At 46.8% G+C, this 18,347-nt stretch overlaps 1 protein-coding gene across 1 annotated transcript in view; it reads right to left on the bottom strand.

The window, feature by feature from the left end:
- Nucleotides 1–908: 908 nt before the first annotated feature.
- Nucleotides 909–18,347, bottom strand: part of ppm1ba (protein phosphatase, Mg2+/Mn2+ dependent, 1Ba) — a 19,605-nt gene continuing 2,166 nt past the window's right edge. The window contains exons 2-6 of the mRNA XM_083658688.1: nucleotides 11,624–12,561; nucleotides 10,955–11,072; nucleotides 7,378–7,489; nucleotides 6,218–6,275; nucleotides 909–1,045 (exon numbers count right to left, since the gene is read on the bottom strand). Coding sequence (XP_083514814.1) covers nucleotides 1,016–1,045; nucleotides 6,218–6,275; nucleotides 7,378–7,489; nucleotides 10,955–11,072; nucleotides 11,624–12,529 — 1,224 coding nt within the window. The 5' untranslated portion in view covers nucleotides 12,530–12,561 and the 3' untranslated portion in view covers nucleotides 909–1,015. The remainder of the gene's footprint in view (nucleotides 1,046–6,217; nucleotides 6,276–7,377; nucleotides 7,490–10,954; nucleotides 11,073–11,623; nucleotides 12,562–18,347) is intronic.

Here is an 18,347-nt window from a genome sequence, read left to right as displayed (position 1 = left end):
ACCAGAGGGTGTCACAGAGTCCCTGTGTCCCACAGCGTCCACACCAGAGGGTGTCACAGAGTCCCTGTGTCCCACAGCGTCCACACCAGAAGGTGTCACAGAGTCCCTGTGTCCCCACAGCGTCCACACCAGAGGGTGTCACAGAGTCCCTGTGTCCCACAGCGTCCACACCAGAGGGTGTCACAGAGTCCCTGTGTCCCACAGCGTCCACACCAGAGGGTGTCACAGAGTCCCTGTGTCCCACAGCGTCCACACCAGAGGGTGTCACAGAGTCACTGTGTCCCACAGCGTCCACACCAGAAGGTGTCACAGAGTCCCTGTGTCCCACAGCGTCCACACCAGAGGGTGTCACAGAGTCAGTGTCCCACAGTGTCCACACCAGAGTGTCACAGCGTCCACACCAGAGGGTGTCACAGAGTCCCTGTGTCCCCACAGCGTCCACACCAGAGGGTGTCACAGAGTCCCTGTGTCCCACAGCGTCCACACCAGAGGGTGTCACAGCGTCCACACCAGAGGGTGTCACAGTGTCCACACCAGAGGGTGTCACAGAGTCCCTGTGTCCCCACAGCGTCCACACCAGGCCTGCTCCCGGGTCTCCACCAGTCCACCACAAAAACAACCACCACAAAAAAAGGCAAGAAAACCGAGGGGCAAAGAAAAGCGGTCCTCCTCTGCTTCTCTTCATATATAATTATGTTATTATGCTATTCTGCTTTCATACTATCGTTGCCATTGTTCTTTTTTTTGTTGCTTTGTTTCGTTTGTTTGGGGGGTGTTTTTTGTTTTTTATAAAAGAACCAACAAAATCCGTTTTGCAATCCTCTGGATTGGGAGTTATTATGATTATGATTATTATTTGAACCAGTATTCCTGCTCCGATTGATCTCTCAGTGTTGGAGAAAGGAGGAGGGGGGGGATGGGGGGGGGACGCCAGAAGAAATCAAAAGCTGAATACAGATGTGATCTTTTGTGGAAAAGTGGTCCTGTTTTTGGATCAGGCAGTTGTGCTGGACAGCTACCAGGGGTCCTCAAATTCAGCTCCATTCTGCATGAGGAAAGCCAGTAAGAGAGGGGAAGAGAGAGTGTGAGGGGAGAAACACGGAGGGGAGGCGGAAGTAGTAGAATATGGCAAAGGAGGAGGAAGAGAGAGGGAGGAGGAGAAAAAGATGAAGAGAAGAGAAGGAAAACAGAGAGGACGAGGGGGGGGGACAGGGTGAGAGAAAAAAGAAGGGCATGCCGTTATCAAACATAGAAGTACAATCAGTACAGTCAGTGACTTTCCCTCCCGATCTGGAATTCAAGGCCAGGTTTTCCTAGAAACACAACCAAACAGAATGTTAAGAAGGGGGGCGGGTGGGTGGGCGCTCTCTCTCTCTCTCTGCGACACTACGACCAACACAACAAGTCCAAGGCCTCGGTTTGACTGCAGGGAGTGAGGCAGAGAACAGAGTGACAAAGAGTGCGACATCGCTGGCGTGCAGTCGAGGGGAGAAGAGTGAGAGAGTGAGTGAGAGAGTGAGAGACAGCGGTGCATGCGTGTGTTTAGCGGTCTGTGAGAGTGAGTGGAGTGAGAGAGAGACAGACAAGAGAGGAACCAGGAAGAACGAGCACTCGTCCTCGTCGAACCTCGGCAGCCATGTCTGCACACAGAGCAGCCATGTCTCGATCGATTTTTTTATACTATTATTCTTCTCTAAACATTTGTTGTCATAAGTGACAATTTACGCTTTTACTCTGAAGGCAGAACAACCCAACTTCCTGTCTTAGCTTGCCGCTGCTATGCCTAACTTCCTGACTGTTGCCTGCTAACCTGCAGTCACTTGACACTAGGGGTGTCACAATATATCGTCCCACGAAATTTCGCGATAGTAAAACGTCACGATATGTATCGTTGAGATGAAATCTCATATCGATTTTTTTTTTTTTTTTTTTTTTTTTTTTTTCTTTAAAAAATAGACTAAGAAACGTCTTTGTTTGTTGAAGTTCAATGTCTGGAAAGTAGTTCAGTTGAACAAGTCTCTGAAGAGACACATGAGAAGTTATACAGGAGAGAAACCATTCAATTGAGTTTCTGGCAAAACTGTTTACTTGACAGGAAAAACTGAAGATGCATAAAAAATAGATTAAGAAAAGTCTTGTTGTTTGAGTTTGAAGAAAAAATGAAGATGCATAATGAGAATTTATACTGCTGAGAAACCTTTTAGTTCAAAGTAAATCTAAGTGACGGTGTAACTCATTCTATTTCAAGATAAGCCTTATCTCCAATCTCATGTTTTTTCTAGTTGTTATTGTAATAACAATTTCCCACAACAGCATGTTTTGTATTTGTGCATTTCAAATAAAATACTACTTTTCCAGTCATATATTGTCATTATTCAAGTTTAAAAAAATATTGTTAAAATCGTATCGTATCGTATCGTTATCGTGAACCCAGTATCGTGATACGTATCGTATCGTGAACTGAGTGTATCGTGACACCCCTACTTGACACTGGTGGATTTGATCGAGCACTCGGTGTAGCGTGTGCCTCCGTGACATAATTATATTAGCAGTGTCTAAGCGACCACCCGTGCTCGGAGTTATATCTGTACTAGAATAACACAAAGTCACAACAGGTATGCGGGGAACTGCGATAGCAGTTAGGGGGAAATTCAGACACACAGGGTGAGTCAGCTGAGGCTGGTAACTTACAGCCATGTAGCAGCAGAAGCAGAATCTATCAGTACTCGCTGGCCTCACGTGTTGTTTTGTTATGTGAACTATAAAGGCAACATTTCATTGTCCGGTGATAACGTCTGTGTTCGTGCGCGCGCGTGTGTGTGTGTGTGTCTGCGCGCGCGCGTGTGTGTTGTGGCCATCGTTATCTTGTAGGCTACAGCCCGCAGTGCAACACGCTGCTCAGTGCTCACTCTGTGCTTTTTGGTCGGAGGTGTTGAAATAAGTCCATTGCGCTGCTGTCTTTAGTAGCCAGTAGTCACAGCCTCCAGAGAGACTTTACAGCGGGGAGAAGGGACGAGTAGCAGCATGCGTACATGAGAGAGAGCCGCCCCGCCGTAAGATAATTACTAGGGATGGGCACGAGTACTCGGGTACTCGAGCACTCGTTCATAACGTCAGTACTCGAGTAACGTTTCTGCTGTTCGGGTACTCGCGCCACCCCCCACCCCTTTAAAAATGGTCTAGTCTAGAAGATCTATGCACGCATCGTCATGTGGATCTGGCAGCATGAACTGCACGGGCGTCAAGTCAGCCAGAATGTACAAGTACGTCATCCGCTTTGTTGCTTTCAAACTAAAACGCTTATTGTAACGTAACCTTATTTATTTTGATTAATGCGTTACAGTCACAGTTTCACGCCATATAACATCACGAGTATTTTGATACAAGGTTTGCTGCTTCATTCGTTGAAATACCTTTTCTCCTCCAACGTGCATCAATAAGCGTTTTACTTTTGTTTAAGTAACATTATTTTTGAAAGTTTTAACCAGAAGTTTTCCAGCTCATCCCGAAAATGGTGGCTGCAGATATTCTCCCGCATGAGACGCACGCTTCTTCATAGCGCACGCCCGATAAAACTAATTCAAAACTTTGCACTAGTTTACTGACTACACTGTCGTTTCCCATAACGTTAAATGTGGAGAAGGAATGACTTTTTGGGAGACAATCGCTTCATGGTGATCACTGTTCAGCTGTAGCTGTAACGTTAATCACACTGGCCAGTTTTCACTTTTTGGCAGAACACCGGACCTTGTAATCCGTGGATTTACGTTAGTGTAACAGTGATCATAAAGTAAAATGGATGATACTGGACAATAACCTGACATTGCTGGACAATGGACATGTATTGGAAATGCCTTCGCTTGTTTCACAACGTGTCTGCTCCAAAGAGCTAATGCAATGCCATCCATCCAACCATCGGAGATACTGTCTGAGGTAGGCTTTAGATGTTAGCTTAGCGTCACCTAATATCACAGTCAGTCAGTCCCTCTCCTGACAAAAAATGCTCCAGGTAGCGCTTTTTCCATGCAAAAATGCAAACGTAATGTGTGAACAGCCCCATACCCAGCAGATTACCCCTGCTCAGTCATTACCATAGTAATCACACAGCCCGCGCCCCCCCCCGCGCGAGTACTCGAGCACTCGTTCATAATAGAAGGAGAGTACTCGAGTATTTAAATTGCTTAAAATGCCCATCCCTAGTATTTACCCTAGTTAAAGTGTAAATCGATTTTACGATTTTCATTTTTTTTAACATCGTCCTAACTAATTAATTCGATTACGATTCAAAATGGATTTATCGAGGAGCCCTTTGTCCACTGTAAGTGGAGCTCCGCATGCTACAGAGACTAGATCAGAGGCTGATGAAGGGGTGAGAGGGGGAGTATGTGCAGCAGGTGGTCACTGACATGCCTGTGTGTGTGTGTGTGTGTGTGTGTGTGTGTGTGTGTGTGTGTGTGTGTGTGTGTGTGTGTGTGTGTGTGTGTGTGTGTGTGTAAACATGTAGATGAGGGGTTGGAAAAAGGGGGAGGGGTGTAACAGTTATATATGTCACTTACCAAATGAAACAGGAGGGCTGCGTTAATCAGAGGGTGAACACACAGTTAGACAAATCTACATAACCCTTATCAGCGTGTGTGTGTGTGTGTGTGTGTGTGTGTGTGTGTGTGTGTGTGTGTGTGTGTGTGTGTGTGTGTGTGCGTGCGAGTGTGTGTGCGCGCGTGCGTGCGCGCGAGAGTGTGTGTGCGTGTGTGTGTGTGTGTGTGCGTGTGTGTGTGTGTGCACGCATGTGTGTAGTGGGGACTGGGCCCAATAGGTGCCATAAAGACATGACAGGAACAGTGTGTCTGTTGTCCTAATTAACAAATCTGGCTTAAAATTTCCCCAACAGGCTGAATCAAGGCAGTGCATCTGTTTGGCCTGCTTCTAAACAAACTACCCATCTACACTAGAGATGCATAGTGCGGGGGGGTGTCTATTTGCATGCAAATCAACAATCAAATATGGATATTAGTATAAAGATAAAAACAATAAATGGATCACAGGCTAGTTAAGTGTTGGTATTCAATATTTTGAATTTGAATTGCGTTTCTGCCTTGGACTGTGGTTGTTTTAATTCATTCTAAATCCTTACTACTGTACTGTACTGCCACCCTAGTGATGTCATCAAGCAGCGCCCTGAAATGTTGCTCATCTTTCTAGCAAATCTAGGTCAATGTCAGACTTGAAAGCAAATCTTGTCTGAGGTGAAATTAAAATGAACTAAGTCACATTTTCTACAATTAGGAGAGAATGCTTTTCACTTGCAGCCCCATGGACCTGCTGGAGTAGGAAAACTTCTCCGTTCCACTAGTAATGCCTGAGACAAAGCTGTGTGCTGTCTGTCATGCACACATGATGAGGGGTGGCTGGCAGGTTGTGCCGCATGCTCCATGCACAGAGAACAGTCAAGCTGTTTATCAGGAGGGAGCAGGTTCAAAGCAATCTCTGAAAGTCCTTCTCAACACGTCACCTCCAATGGCTTCAGGTGGAAATCAACACCCGCGGGGGGAGGAGGAGGAGGGTGTGTCTGTGTGTGTGTGTGTGTGTGTGTGTGTGTGTGTGTGTGTGTGTGTGTGTGTGAGGGTGTGTGTGTGTGTGTGCGTGTGTGTGTGTGTGTGTGTGTGTGTGTGTGTGTGTGAGGGATAAAGTTAGCCAACGAGACAGTTGATTTCTTAGGCCATGTTCACATTACAGGCAAATCTGATTTGCTGATAAAAATGATTTGGGAGTGTGTCCGCACTGCCACAAAGTCGGATCTGTGTGTCCAGACCTAAACAGCCTATATGCATGGGTTGCTATGGTAACGACGTGGGCGCCAGTAAATACGTACGTTGGTGACGTGGTTTTCCTGCGCAGGAGCATTTGATGACGAGTTGCGAGTGACGTTCAAATCAGATTTGGTGGATCTGAAACTACCTCCATATGTGGTTTGGGACAAGTGACACAAATCAGACTTGGAGCATCCAGAGTCATAAAACCAATCTGGATAAAGTCATTAATAGGTCACTAAAGTTCACAAATCAGATTTGGCCTCCTAGTCTGAAGATGGCCTTAGATCTCTTTCGTAGCCTCGGAAACAAAAGCACATGATTCGTATATTAAAGTGTTGATGAAAATGGTGTCAGATGGACGACGCTCTTTCTCTATGTAGAGATGCATCAGGTGTATCAGTACTCACCCCGTCCTCTTCCCTGTGGGGGTTCAGACGCTGGTATACTGCTTCGATAACACTGCGTCTGCAGGGGGAACACACAGGCAGGAAGAAGGTGATGAGCTCTGGACCTAGACTATGCAAGTAAGAACTGAAAAAACCCTGAAAACTACAGCTTGGCAGTACCATCATCACTACCATCATGGGATCACATTGACTAATACTGATGTCGGACCAGTTAATGAAATGTCACTATGGCAGTAGTGCAGTAGTAGTGCAGTAGTAATGGCAGTAGTGCAGTAGTAATGGCAGTAGTGCAGTAGTAATGACACTTATGCATTAGTAGTAGTAGTATTTTTGCTGGGAACTGCGCGCGCTCATGCAGATGTGGGTCCCGGGCGTTAGTGAGGTGTCGCTTGATGCGATGGCCTTTCGTTTCCCGGCCGGGCGGTGTTTGGACCTTCGGGCCATTCGCGGTGCTTAAACGTGACAAACTCTGCCAAACCGGGACACCGGCTGAATGAAAACAAAACACACATTCACGACAATAAGGCAAATACAGACAGTGGGCTACTCTGACGTCCAACCTAAAAGTAACTTCACCGCTGTGTGTGGCCCACATCCATGCTGTCCGCAGCGGTCCGTGCGCGTGTCCGCTGTGCAGTGCCGTTCACCACACTGTGTTTGCATGCGACCATTGACCACAATTCCGCCTAGAAATGGCTCACATGCTTAGTTTGCGTGATCCATCGGTTTTTGCAATCGGCGCATATGAAGCATAAATTGGAATTCTCCAATCTCATATTTAAGGTCCTGACACATCGGGAGCGTTTTTTCCGTGCGATTAATTTGCACGTCAATAAAATTTACCGAACCTATATCAGTCAATGCAACCGTGCATACCAACGGCGAAGTTTCGCTGAGCGTTATTGCGGTGTTTATTTTTTTCGAACCACGGTCGATTTTTCAGAAATTCGCTTCTGACGTGTACACATCTGTGGCTGTGATTGACAGGTGGGACAAAACTCGCATCGCAATTTCGTGCCGTATATTCGCATCGCTCTTGATGTGTAAGGACCTTTAGGCTGAAAACTCTCCGATTCCGATCGCTGCATCCGTAGAAAAAAAAGAAAAAACTACTGTGTTTTTCACGCCTAGACACCATTGTGCATCTCTGAGCGGCTTACTTGCTGGCAAGGCCGCCCCCTGGTGGAAGATTGGGGATGCCCTCGGTGGACAGGATCCTCATCACCGTCACCAGGTCTGGAACCCCCTCCTCTGCTGACCGAGACATCATCTCTGAAACACACAAAACATGGTAGACAAGCCGGTATTAACCCATGTGGTAACCCATGTGGTAATAACTCATGTGGTATTAACCCATGTGGTAATAACTCATGTGGTATTAACCCATGTGGTAATAACCCATGCGGTAATAACCTATGTGGTATTAACTAGGGCTGTGAATCTCCACTGGCCTCACGATTCGATTACGATTCAGAAGGCTACGATTTGATTCTAAAACGATTATCGATGCATCTCGATGCATCTTAAATCGATGTATCACTTTTTTTCCCCAATACATGATTGATTTTTTCTCACTTTCTTTTTTCTCACTGTGTGGCTACTTTTAAAATAAAGTGCATTTGGAGTTGCATTGTATTATGATCCATAATTAAAATAAACAAATGCATGTACTTCCATTATATTTTATTCATACAAATGCTGCCCTCTGTTACAAGAGTTAGCCACCAGGTGGCAGTCAGGGTTCCAAGAATGCAGGAAAGCCACAGTAATAGCGGAGAGTGCAGAAGAAGAAGAAGCACAAGCTTCACTGACGTTAAGCTTTACTCACATTAAGTTGCAATAAAGAACGAATATCACCTGACTGGGCATCCATCATATACATGTCATGCATGGTGCCAGAAGCAGAACCTTGATGATGCGACAGGACACAAAATAACAGGCTGGACACCATTCCACCGGAGCGTTCAACACTTGATAAGCAAGTGCTAAAGCTAGCTGCTAGCCGACGAACGACTTGACACTAACGCTACTCTGTCTGCAGTCTCTCTCTTGTAGCCCTGCAGGGCGGACGTATCTCCGCAACCGTCACTCGTAGAGTGGGTGGCAGCGTTCGATTCGGGGTGAAAAAAATACATAATAGTCTTTTAGAGGCATTGTGATTTGACCTTCCGTTTCCCAGAAAATGTAAACAATGTAATAATACATTTTTATTTATTCATTTATTTATTTTTTATAATCGATTTTTGACATTTGTGAATCGATGCAGAATCGTGCACGTCCGCATCGCGATGCATCTTATAATCGATTATTTTTGACACCCCTAGTATTAACCCATGTGGTATTAACCCATGTGGTAATAACCCATGTGGTAATAACCCATGTGGTAATAACCCAGATCAGAAGGAAAGGGGGGGGAAGAGAAAGGGAGAGCAGAGTGGGGGCGGGGACAAAAATGTGACAAATGAGGAGCAGGAAGGGAAGATGGAAACCATACAAGTTGACTTGAGAGAGAGACACACACACACACACACACACACACACACACACAGATGGTGACAGAGAGACAGAGGCCTGCAGCCTAGTTTGAGTGTGGCATGAGGCCAGTTCAATGTTCAGCCAGAGCATTCCTCTCTCCCCCTCTCCCCCCCCTCTCTCTCTCTCTCTCTCTCTCTCTCTCTCTTTATTCCCTCTTTCTTTCTATCTAGCAGTGGTAGACAGCCTCACAGCTCCTGGGGACAAACATCACCCTGCTTCCTCCCAGCATGCATTTCACCTGGCCTGAACATCCACACATCTTAGCTGCATCTTAGCTGGATCCACTTTGGACTCCCTTCACCATTCATTCAGTCAACATGATTCACTTCACATTATTAACTTACTCCAGTGTTAGTTTATAGAGAGGCAAAGTGACTGCCTACTTCCTGCTTCAGCACTGTACCGCCATTTATTTTCCCATAGACATTTCGTAAAATGCTTATAAAAATAGTTTTACTCGGTCAAACCAAACGGTTCGGCTATATTCAGAATCGGGAGAGACCATAGAACATTTCACTCGGACCAAAACTTAAAAAAACGACACCGAAAAAATATTTTCTTTAAATCCGATTTTTTTTACGTTTTGGTCCCAGCGAAATGTTATGCGGTCTCTCCCGTTTCTAAATATATCTGAACCGTTTGGTTTGAACAAGTAAAACTATTTTTTATACGCATTTGACTAAATGTCTATGGGAAAATAAATGGCGGATGAAAATCTCTGGTACAGTGCTGAAGCAGGAAGTGACGTTCACTTTGGCTCTATTGTTTTGCCACCTGTGCTACAGAGTCACACACTGAGCGTTACAACCTTTCCTCCAAATGTGACACCCTGGTTTTTCATACCATCATCATGGGGTCAAGACCAAAAGGGTCACAGGCTTATTTGAGTGGCTGCTCATAAGAGCAGTGTGGAGATCCTCGGCCTCAGGGTGGTGAGAGACTTCTGAGATTTCTCTTTTCAGAGCCAATCTGAAACAGCTAAACAAGCCTGTTGTTAGACTGGCTAAGAGCAGCCAGACGAGAGAGACATGAGCAACTAAGAGTGCAGGAAAGATGCACCATGTTCACCAGAACCTCATTCATCCTGAGAGGAAACATGACATGAAGTAAGAGAGAGAGAGAGAGAGAGAGAGAGAGAGAGAGAGAGAGAGAGAGAGAGAGAGAGAGGAGGGGGGCAGAGAAACCATCCGGAGAAGATGGGGAATGTTTGAGCGAGGGAGAGAAAGATGGGCGAGGAGAGGAGAGGAGAGGAGAGGAGAGGAGAGGAGAGGGCAGGAGAGGAGGAGAGGAGAGGAGAGGAGAGGGCAGGAGAGGAGAGGAGAGGAGCGGAGGACAGGAGAGGAGAGGAGAGGAGAGGAGAGGAGAGGAGAGGAGAGGAGAGGAGAGGAGAGGAGAGGAGAGGAGAGGAGGAATGCTCGCTGGGATGGAAAAGCAGGTCAGGACTGTGTCATTCTTCAGCTTGGCTGGCAGTTAGACAACAGAGTGGTCGGTGGAGCAAACCTACTTACAGAGATATGATACATGGCTTCTGTTGGGGGTAAAAATGCTGTGTCTCCAAGAAATAACTTTTGCAGGAACTAAGAAGAAAGAAACTAGTTTTTTAAGTCTGATAACCATGTGTTCTTGAAGGTTCTAAATGGGTTTCATAGTGTAGTAGACCATAGATTCATGAAGCTTGTTGAGGCATTAACCCATTGATACCTGATGCAGCATTTGTGTGTGTATCCCTTTAAGACCGCGAACCGCGTTAACGCGGTTCGCGGTCTTAAAGGGATACGCACACAAATGAGGGATATACACGCAAATGCTGCATCAGGTATCAATGGGTTAATGAGCTGGTAAACCTTCAGCTCTCTCAAAAACCGGTTTAAAGGTTTCTGACATGAGAAAAGTGATCCTCCATTTTCAAGGTAATATGTTGTTTTCAATAACACGTTTCATTTCTATCATAAAAATAAAAATATCATCCCTCAGTCAACATGGACAACATTATGTGATTCAATGATTTAATATCACTTTGGGATTGGGATACAATTAATTATTTATAGTTGGAGACTTGGATTCAGTGAGTACTACAAAGCCATTTTTATGAAAACTGGAGGATAACATGTTTGAAATAGTCCACTACGTTTCTAAATGTTGAGCTAGAACATAATATTTGCACATAAACCTCAGTTCTTTTTTCCATCCATCCATTCTCACCTTCGACTCGAGACTCCAGGTATTTGTTGAGCTCAGCGTCTTTCCTCACAGCTTCCTCTGACACTTTGGGAGCGCTGGGCAAACACACCAACACAACACTCATGTTGTCCCGACTCCCCTAAGATGGAGGGAGGAGGAGAGGGGAGGAGAGAGAACCAGGAGGAGAGAGAACCAGGAGGAGAGAGAACCAGGAGGAGAGAGAACCAGGAGGAGAGAGAACCAGGAGGAGAACCAGGAGGAGAGGGGTGGAGAGAGAACCAGGAGGAGAGAGAACCAGGAGGAGAGAGAACCAGGAGGAGAACCAGGAGGAGAGGGGTGGAGAGAGAACCAGGAGGAGAACCAGGAGGAGAGGGGTGGAGAGAGAACCAGGAGGAGAGAGAACCAGGAGGAGAACCAGGAGGAGAGGGGTGGAGAGAGAACCAGGAGGAGAGGGGTGGAGAGAGAACCAGGAGGAGAGGGGTGGAGAGAGAACCAGGAGGAGAGGGGTGGAGAGAGAACCAGGAGGAGAACCAGGAGGAGAGAGAACCAGGAGGAGAGGGGTGGAGAAAGAACCAGGAGGAGAGGGGTGGAGAGATTGACAGTCCAATCAGTGACGCAGAGGAAAGTGACACAGGAAAAAAGCAGGCGCATAAAATATCCTGCTCTTCTAAACAACACATCTACACATACCTTGTGCAGGCAGGTGTCCACCACTTCGTTGCAGACCCTCTCCAGGTCGTCGCAGACCTCCAGCCTGGACCTGACGAACTCGCACAGCTCCTCGTTGGACATGACGTCCCAGATGCCGTCGCACGCCAGGACCACAAACTGGTCCTGCTCCGGGGCCCGGACCATCTCAAACACCTCCGGCTCGGGGCTGACCAGCTGCTCCGTGGGGCCCTTCCCGTCCACGCACTTGTAGTCGTAGTCCCCCAGGGCCCTCGACACGGCCAGCGAGCCGTTCACCCGCTGGATCATCACCGAGCCGCCGGCGTTCTGGATGCGCTCCTTCTCGCGCGGGTTGCAGGGCTTGTGGTCCAGCGTGGAGAAGCAGACGTGAGAGTTGCGGTACAGCACGGCGCGCGAGTCGCCGCAGTTGATGAAGAAGAGGTGCTCGGGCGACAGCAGGACGCCCACCGCCGTCGAGCCGCTGCGGTCCATGCCGTTGCGCAGGTCCGAGAAACTGCGCATGTGCTCGTCGATCTTCAGGAAGCCCGTCCGGATCCCGGCTTTCATCGCGTCCACGGTGGGCAGCAGAACCGGGGCCGGGGGGCCGCTGCCGGAGCCGTCCGAACCGGGCTGGGAGGAGGAGCCCTGCAGGCTTTGCGTCCCCGTGGCCCCCAGGCTGCAGCCGATGATGTGCTCCAGGAGGTGCTTGGAGGCATAGTTGGCCACCCTGGAGCCGGCGTGACCGTCGTACACGGCGAAAAAGGACCAGTCCGCTAGACCCGGAGCGGGAAGCCCCACCACGGCCGTGTGGGCGTCCTCCATCTCCACCCTCCAGCCCTGCATGGAGCTCAGGCCGTAGCGCAGGCCGTTGCCCTCGCCGTGCCAGTTGTACTTCTCCGTTTTGGGCTTGTCCAGGAACGCCCCCATGGCTCCGCCCCTTGAGACACCTCCACTGCTGACTGGAGGAGAGAGAGAGCGAGCGGGACAAAGACAGACACAGCGGGAGAAGAAAGAAGGGACAGACGGTGGATTTTAACAGAATAGTTTGACTGATTGCAGGCATCAGTAACAATGAATCGCTGTCTTAAATCTAGCCTAATTTGCCATATTGAGGAAACCAAGTACCCTAGCCTAAAACCCCTCCATCATAAGAAATATTGTTTTAACTTCATTACAACTTCATTACCTCTGCCAAGCAGGTCATGTTTTCACCTGTGTCTGTGTCCGTCCGTCTGTCTGTTAGCAGAATATCTCAAAAGGTTGGCGCATGGATTTGCACAAAACTTGGTATGAAGGTTAGTTATGGGCCAAGGAACAACTGATCACCTTCTCATGTCAATTTGCCAAAAGGCGCCGTGGTTTTTTTGGTGACATATCACCAAAAGGTGGTTGTCACACATGGAGGAGGTCTGTGCTCCACTGAGCACATGTTGTAGTTTCTTATGTTATAAACCGTAAGTAGTAGGCCTACCTGCTATTGTAATTCAAGCTAAAACATGAGGTATTTTATGGACTGATTGATGACTTGAACTGTACTAGGGGTGTCAAAAATAATCGATTATAAGATGCATCGCGATGCGGACGTGCACGATTCTGCATCGATTCACAAATGTCAAAAATCGATCATTAAAGAAATACAAAAAATACAAAAATAAAAATTACGTTATTTACATTTTCTGGGAAACCGAAGGTCAAATCGCGGAGATACGTCCCCCCTGCATGCAGGGCTACAAGAGAGAGACTGCAGACAGAGTAGCCTATGGCTCATTTCCACCACATATAACAGCACAGTACAGCTCTACTCAACCTGGTCTTACTCGTCTCTACTTATAGACTCTGTTTCCAAAGCAAGTTTACTCGCCTCCGCCCACACCTGGTCGTCATAGCGACCGCTTATCTGTCCTCCGCCCATAGCCGAAGTAGGCTATAACGTATAACGTTAAAATTAAATCCATACACGGAACTTTTAAACTGGTTATGAAATACTGGTGCCTCTAAATGACCTACAGTGTACATGGGCAAATGTGACAATCGGCTAGGAGAATGGATATCACTTTGTTGTTACTCAAACTCACATGCATGCACTGCGCGGGGGACGGGAGTACACTACGTGGAGAAGCGAAGCCTCTACCCCGGTGGCAACTCACCAGGCAAGACCGCGGCTTCGCTAAACCCCCGCCTCCGGCCTAGCGGAGCCGACGTTACACACACAACTACAAAGGGCTTTCCCAGGAGGGGACTTTTTCTCTCTCAAAACAATTGAAAACCACCGTCATGTTAAAGCTGAGCAAGGAGATCGATTTTATTTCACCAGAGCCGAAGGCAGCAACACAAAAGACTGATGGAAATAACATAATAGAAGAGAGGGTAAGCCCCACTAAACTGCTATCCAGCATTGACAGTAGACAGTAAACACGATTCTGCCTGACCAATCAGTCGTCTGCAGTGTTTTCACGTCACCGTATGGTACCGGGTCCACAGCGCTGGAACCTCAACAAAGCAGGGACCAAAACTAGCACGACTCAACCCCGACTCAACCCGGGCTGTCCAGGTTTTTGATCGGTGGAATGAGACAAAAAAGCGAGACGAGCTGGGCGGGGCCGCGCCGATACCAGCGGTGGAAATGGGCCACTAGTGTCAAGCCGTTCGTCGGCTAGCAGCTAGCTTTAGCACGTTGGCTTATCAAGTGTCGAACGCTCCGGTGGAATGGTGTCCAGCCTGTTATTTTGTGTCCTGTCGCATCATCAAGGTTCTGCTTCTGGCACCATGCATGACATGTATATGATGGATGCCCAGTCAGGTGATATGTTTTGACTCGTTCTTTATTGCAACTTAACGTGAGCACAGCTTAAACGTCAGAGAAGAGGCCACTGTGATATCTTGTTGGTCATGAAAAGTGACCTAAATCTTAAAACGTTAGATAACTTCCAAGTTCCTCACATACTGGAGGAGGGGGATTGAGACTGAGAGACTAACTGGTTTTTCACTGGAGATTTCAAGAATGTGGGGCCTATTTTCTTTGCCTGTTTACTTGATAGGCCTTAAAGGAATAATCCGCCCAAACAGTGCTCATTACTCACCATATCCACAAATAGCCCCGGCAGCCACTCTGGTTTATGCTTCAGGAGAAGCTTAAAAGCTTCTTTGGCCAGCTAGGACGGGCTGCTAAGAGCATTAACAAAGCCACGCAGAGAGGATGCGTAGAATTATCCGTCCATAACTCCGTCTGCATTAGCTAAACGAACTGCAATACCAGGGCTGTTTGATCGAAGAGAGACATTCTCTATCTTGCCTGATGTAAATGGATTTATGTCCCGAACATGAACTTACATATTGATTGTCACACCACTTAATGGCCTTTTAGCCTGGGGAAATTGCACTCAACTTGTACCTTATTTCTGAAAATGTCGATCAATGCTAATTACAAAGAAGTTATGGGCAGAGTCAATGTTTTCCGGTCTCTTAATGTGTGTCTGGATTCAGGTCAGGACACTAAATCCAGGTCCGTACGTTACGAGAGTTCTCATGTTTTTATTGAGCCAGTATCCTCAGATTAATGTGTCACCTAAAGAGTTGAAAGGAGTGTTGAATGTTCAGATGGCTTTCAGGACACCCAATGATTTATTGACTGTAGATGACAAGGTCTACTTTTCATTTCAATAACTAGGCCTACTTTTATCAATTTCAGCTAAATTATGGAAAATTCTGCAATATTCCATGTTTTACTGTTGATTCCATTTTTATTACCAAATTCCATGATTCCGTCAGTTTTTTCTGCATTGCGGAAATCATATGGCTCTAACACCTGTCACCTGGACAACAACAAATGCATATGTGCTACACACACACACACACACACACACACACACACACACACACCTCATTGACAAGATATCAAAGGAAGGCCTGGGAAGCATCACAAAACTAAATGATCTGCTCTTCTGTTCACCTGTGCAACACACACATGCACATTGGCACCTAGAGTCCATACGTCACAAGCAAACACCTCCCAGACAGGTTAGACTCACATCAGAAAAAAGACCAGCATGCATTGCACACACACACACACACACACATATGTTATTGTGATGTAACTAAGCACTGAGCTCTCTAGGGGATGACACCCAGAGACTTGTGTCTCCATGGTTACGCAGCTTGGAGTGGCAGCTGAGTGGTCGCCATAGCAACAGAAGCAGTACATGTTAAGAGGACTGCAGCCATGCCACTGTGTGTGTGTGTGTGTGTGTGCGTGTGCGTGCGTGTGTGTGTGTGTGCGTGTGTGTGTGTGTGTGTGTGTGTGTGTGTGTGTGTGTGTGGGTGTGTTTCAGGGTTAGGTCTGGACAAAGGTGTAGAAACTGACCTATACTGTAGCTGCACTTGCACTTGTGATCTCTCTGTCACACAAACTTGTGTGTGGTCAAGCCGTGGATGGCCGATGGGTGTTGGTGAGTCAAAGTGGAACGCTGGCTAGCCAACAGAGCCAGAGCAGCCACAGGTCACACTTCAGACAGCGAGGCTAGCTTTAACAAGCTAACTCAATTTAGCAGTCAGCTGCTGATGGGATCCACGCAGTGCCAGATTAGCCTGTCAAACACAGACCACAGAAACACACAGCAGTGGGCTATCACTTTAACATACAAAGTCTGCCCGGGTTTAAGATTATGCTTAAGCCGGGGGAGAGAGGGCTATCACTTTAACATACAAGCTTCTCTCCCCCGGATTAAGAGTAAGTACACTTAAGGCTGCTTCTATTTTACTACCATAACCTACTCTATGATTTAACTGCATTACCATCTATCTATATATATAAAATTGAGTATGTGTGGACTTTGTTTCAAGTTCTGTGTTCGGCCACAGCTAGCGCCGTTTTACGTGCGATCGGGCTGAAACTTTCAGGAAGTGTAAAGGGCACCCGTGCGGGTGACCTGACGGAGCTGCATTTTTTAATTAGGCTAATTAGCTAATGATGTAATGTCATCAGTGATGATGTCATCAGTGATTATGTCAAAAGTGATGTCACAAGGGTGCACACACACACACACACACACACACAGACACACAAGGAGGCATTGTGACAAGACTGATCAATGATGTCACACACACACACACACACACAAGGAGGCATTGTGACAAGACTGATCAGTGATGTCATCATAGGTGGGCGCACACATACACTGATGATATCATAATGGGGCACATACACACACCCGCGTGCGCCAATAGGGCAGGCGAGTACTAGGCAAGTGGCTACTGGTGACAGCAATGAGCAAAGGACTATGTTTGAGGCCATGGACCAAATCAGTAAGAAATTAATGTAATATAATGAGAATACAATAAGTCAAAGCAATGAGTTGATGGGGCTGATGGGAAATGTAGTCAGGTGGTGGTGGAGGTGGTGGTGCTGGTGTCCCAGCTCCAAACCCCCTCTGCCACTCGCAACCTGTGAAGAGCACAGACACTGAAACGAGCTAGCAAGAAGGCTGCCTGTGGTCCAGGGCAGGCAGGATCTTCTCAAATCGAACGGTGGATCAAAAGCAGAAGTAACTTAGAACCTTTCATTGATGACTCATCCTCTCCATACAGATTTTGACGTCGCATCAGAAGTTGAACCAATCAATTTCCTGGAACAAGTCCTCTTTAGAGAGACAGCTTCAGTCATCTTCAGTGCCGTGGCGTCTATAGCTTGTTGCCACTAGGCTGGACTGGAGCCTAGCAGACTCGTCTCTAAGAGGAGGAATGGACATCGTGTCAGCTCATAATGGACGAAGAGCGCCGAGCGGGTTCTCGGCAACAGAAAGGGCTGTGAATCTTCACTGGCCTCATGATTCGATTACGATTCAGAAGGCTACGATTCGATTATAAAACGATTATCGGTGCATCTCAATGCATCTTAAATCGATGCATCACTTTTTTTCCCCAATACATGATTTATTTTTTCTCACGTTCTTTTTTCTCACTGTGTGGCTACTTTTAAAATAAAGTGCATTTGGAGTTGCATTGTATTATGATCCATAATTAAAATAAACAAATGCATGTACTTCCATTATATTTTATTAATACAAATGCTGCCCTCTGTTACAAGAGTTAGCCACCAGGTGGCAGTCAGGGTTCCAAGAATGCAGGAAAGCCACAGTAAAAGCGGAGAGTGCAGAAGAAGAAGAAGCACAAGCTTCACTGACGTTAAGCTTTACTCACGTTAAGTTGCAATAAAGAATGAGTCAAAACATATTATCACCTGACTGGGCATCCATCATATACATGTCATGCATGGTGCCAGAAGCAGAACCTTGATGATGCGACAGGACACAAAATAACAGGCTGGACACCATTCCACCGGAGCGTTCAACACTTGATAAGCAAGTGCTAAAGCTAGCTGCTAGCCGACGAACGGCTTGACACTATATTCTGTCTGCAGTCTCTCTCTTGTAGCCCTGCATGCAGGGCGGACGTATCTCAGTAACCGTAACTCGTAGAGACTCGTGGCAGCGTTCGAGTCGGAGTGAAAAAAATAATATAGTCCTTTACAGGCATCGAGATTTGACCTTCCGTTTCCCAGAAAATTTTAATAATGTAATATATATATATATATATATTATTATTATTTTTAATAATCGATTTTTGACATTTGTGAATCGATGCAGAATCGTGTACGTCGTCGTCCGCATCGTGATGCATCTTATAATGGATTATTTTTGACACCCCTAATACACCCGTGTCTGAGACTACTCTCTCTCCCATGCAGAAA

The sequence above is a fragment of the Poromitra crassiceps genome (genome assembly GCF_964638095.1).
Source record: "Poromitra crassiceps genome assembly, chromosome: 22".
Taxonomy (NCBI): Eukaryota; Metazoa; Chordata; class Actinopteri; order Beryciformes; family Melamphaidae; genus Poromitra; species Poromitra crassiceps.
Note: the sequence above shows the minus strand (reverse complement) of the source record. Positions and strands in the feature narration are given on the sequence as shown.